Raw genomic sequence first — 2,500 nt, 5'->3', positions numbered from 1 at the left:
ATCGCCTCGTACTTAAATGACATGGTAAAGCTTCGCTTCTTCTCTCCTTTGTGCGAGGTAGCTGCATCATGAGAAGTAGACATGATGCCAAACAACGACTAAAAAATATGAGCTTAAAGAGTTACCGTAGACAGTACTAGCGCGCCGGTATGTACAAGGTCGGCTGTTCAATCACGTGTAAAGGTCGTGTACAGTGCCTGGTACCACACAGCGGTCACTTGTCAATCAAGACATGCTTTGCTTGTGATCAAAGTCCAACGAAGAAAAGAGAGCAAGGTCAATCAGGGTCAATAACACTTGGAGGATTTGCAGCATGGCCAGGACAGACTGCAATTTTAGTTTCTCCATGTCCTATGAAATGAAGTTTAAGGCAGCGATACGTGGACATCATGTATACAAGGTGACGTGGACCCCAATTCTAGATGAGGTTTTAATCTGCAAGAAAGACAACCGCGAGGAGGCAAAAGAGTATGATCTTCATGCTGTTGTTGTGTACAAAGAATTACCCGACGAAGGAAGGTTGGATTTAACAGGGCATGTCCCTATTGAGCTGTCAAGGGTGCTTGCTGGTTTTCTGGCTGCTTCAGAAACGAACTCTCTCACTGTCAAAGTTGGTGGAAAACGAAAACGTGAAGTGGGTCTTGTCGTTCCTGGATGTTACCGAGCTAGGACAAACTGAAAGAAAGTTGCTGACATATTGAGTCAAGAAATCAAGAAGATAAAAGAGCGCTATCCGTACTTCGAACTAGACATCGAACAAGATGCTGTTCGCAAGCCATTGTTGGTCAAACAAGAACATAAAAAACTGTTCTTTTATCACGAGAAGAACCATTGTGCAAACCATTCTTCTACCGAGCTTCTGGGCTCCATTCTTTCTATTGTCTATGTTTTGGGGCTTTTAGCTTTCTGGACCAATCACGAGAGCCGTTGTAATAGCTGCGTCCTGACCCAAATTCTAGGCTTAATTAAATGAGATTGCTTGTCGATAACGACTCGGGAGTATTCTCGGAAAATATCCGAGTGTTCCGAACCTTTGGCATTTATGGATAAACTAGTGCGAAGGCCATATCACTGAGCTATGGGAGACTCCTGGGAGCTTGGTCTTTAACTAGGATCAAGTGACAATGGTCCTACTACACTTCTAGGGCCAAGATCTCAAATCGTGGCTTATTTGCCTAAAATAATAACTGGAATACTCAGTACATGTATGTTGGCATTATTGCTACCGATAAATCTTACCTTCCATTTGCTGGGCTAAAAATTACCTATTCATTTTCGCAGAAACCCATAAGGGTTGAAACTTGTAACGCGCGTTCACAGCTTCCGAATATTCAGTGCGAACTGTTTGGTTGAATGTTTCAGTGCTAAGTACCATGTTTGGAAACCCCTCGCTCTTGTTGTTCCAAATATGGTACTTAGCAAATTGAATATTCAGAAGCTTGTTTCCCAGCACACAAGGGACCGTCACACGATTCATCCCTTATGGGTTTCTGATTTACGTTAATACGATAGCGGGATTTTCACTTGGGTATCAAAAGAGTATAAGCTCAGTCTAAAATGTCGTGCCACCTTTCAACTATGGCCAATTAATTATCAGAGGAAAACGATTTACCGTCACACGTTTTCGCTCGCTCGGAGCACGTTTCTTACAATTGCTTCGATAAGAATTTCTGGGGGTTAAACGTACTGTTAACGCTAGTTGTGATTGGTCAAGGATTTTCTTTAACGAAACTAATACACGGCAAACCCGTCGACTCAAGTTGTTGTTTTTTTTTGTCACAGCCAATGGACATTACATCTACATTGAGGCGTCATTGCCCCGAGTTCGATATCAAAAAGCGCGGTTAACTAGCCCAACACTAGCTCCTATTGAGCCAAACACCACATGCAAAGTGAGTGAACTTGTAACGTCTGAATTTACAATTTTTGTACTTAAGTCTGCCCTGAACCTCACTTAGTAGGTTTTTAAAGAACGCTGAAATTAGAAAGCTTAGTACGAAGCGATCTCCACCCCACATCCCGAACTTTCTTTTCCAGGTTGCATCACCTAAACAGCAAATTACACCCCGCGTGACTCTCGGGTCGTATCCTGAATTTCTTACTTGGAGTGACAACTAAAAGTTGACCTTTCTTACTTCCGCTTTGGCCCAAAATTTTGGAGCAAATGGTCACCATAAGAGTATCGTCAAGCAGGGAAAACACTTTACTCTCGCTCACCGAGAATTGCCAAGAGACCCCCTGCACTTTATCCTACAAATATTAGCGTCCATGTTTCCCCCTCCCCCCTCCCCCTTATATTCTCTGATATTGTTCTAAATTCCGTTTGTACCGTTCAGAATATCTCTTCTAACGAAATTGAACTTTTATATACTTTTTTTATTACAATTACGATATATACCATTTGTTTTACTTTGCTGTTTTACGCCCAAATCCCTGATAATAAATCCCAGCCATTGTGTGTTACCTCCAAACAGATGGACCTTTATGTCAACATGAAAGG

The 2,500-nt window shown here is 42.2% G+C and overlaps 1 protein-coding gene across 3 annotated transcripts in view; it reads left to right on the top strand.

Moving 5' to 3' along the window:
- Positions 1–2,500, top strand: part of LOC138000381 (deleted in malignant brain tumors 1 protein-like) — a 102,708-nt gene that overhangs the window by 28,987 nt on the left and 71,221 nt on the right. For all 3 annotated transcript variants that reach the window (XR_011123118.1, XM_068846759.1, XM_068846751.1), the window contains 2 exons: positions 1,783–1,892; positions 2,475–2,500. The exon at positions 2,475–2,500 is cut by the window's right edge and continues 133 nt beyond it. Coding sequence is in view for 2 of the 3 variants with exons in the window: in XM_068846759.1 (XP_068702860.1) it covers positions 1,783–1,892; positions 2,475–2,500 (136 nt within the window). In the remaining variant the exon portion in view is untranslated. The remainder of the gene's footprint in view (positions 1–1,782; positions 1,893–2,474) is intronic.

The sequence above is a fragment of the Montipora foliosa genome, chromosome 1 (assembly GCF_036669935.1).
Source record: "Montipora foliosa isolate CH-2021 chromosome 1, ASM3666993v2, whole genome shotgun sequence".
NCBI classification, from domain to species: domain Eukaryota; kingdom Metazoa; phylum Cnidaria; class Anthozoa; order Scleractinia; family Acroporidae; genus Montipora; species Montipora foliosa.
The sequence above is the reverse complement of the archived record's forward strand: the minus strand, read 5'-3'. Positions and strand labels throughout refer to the sequence as shown.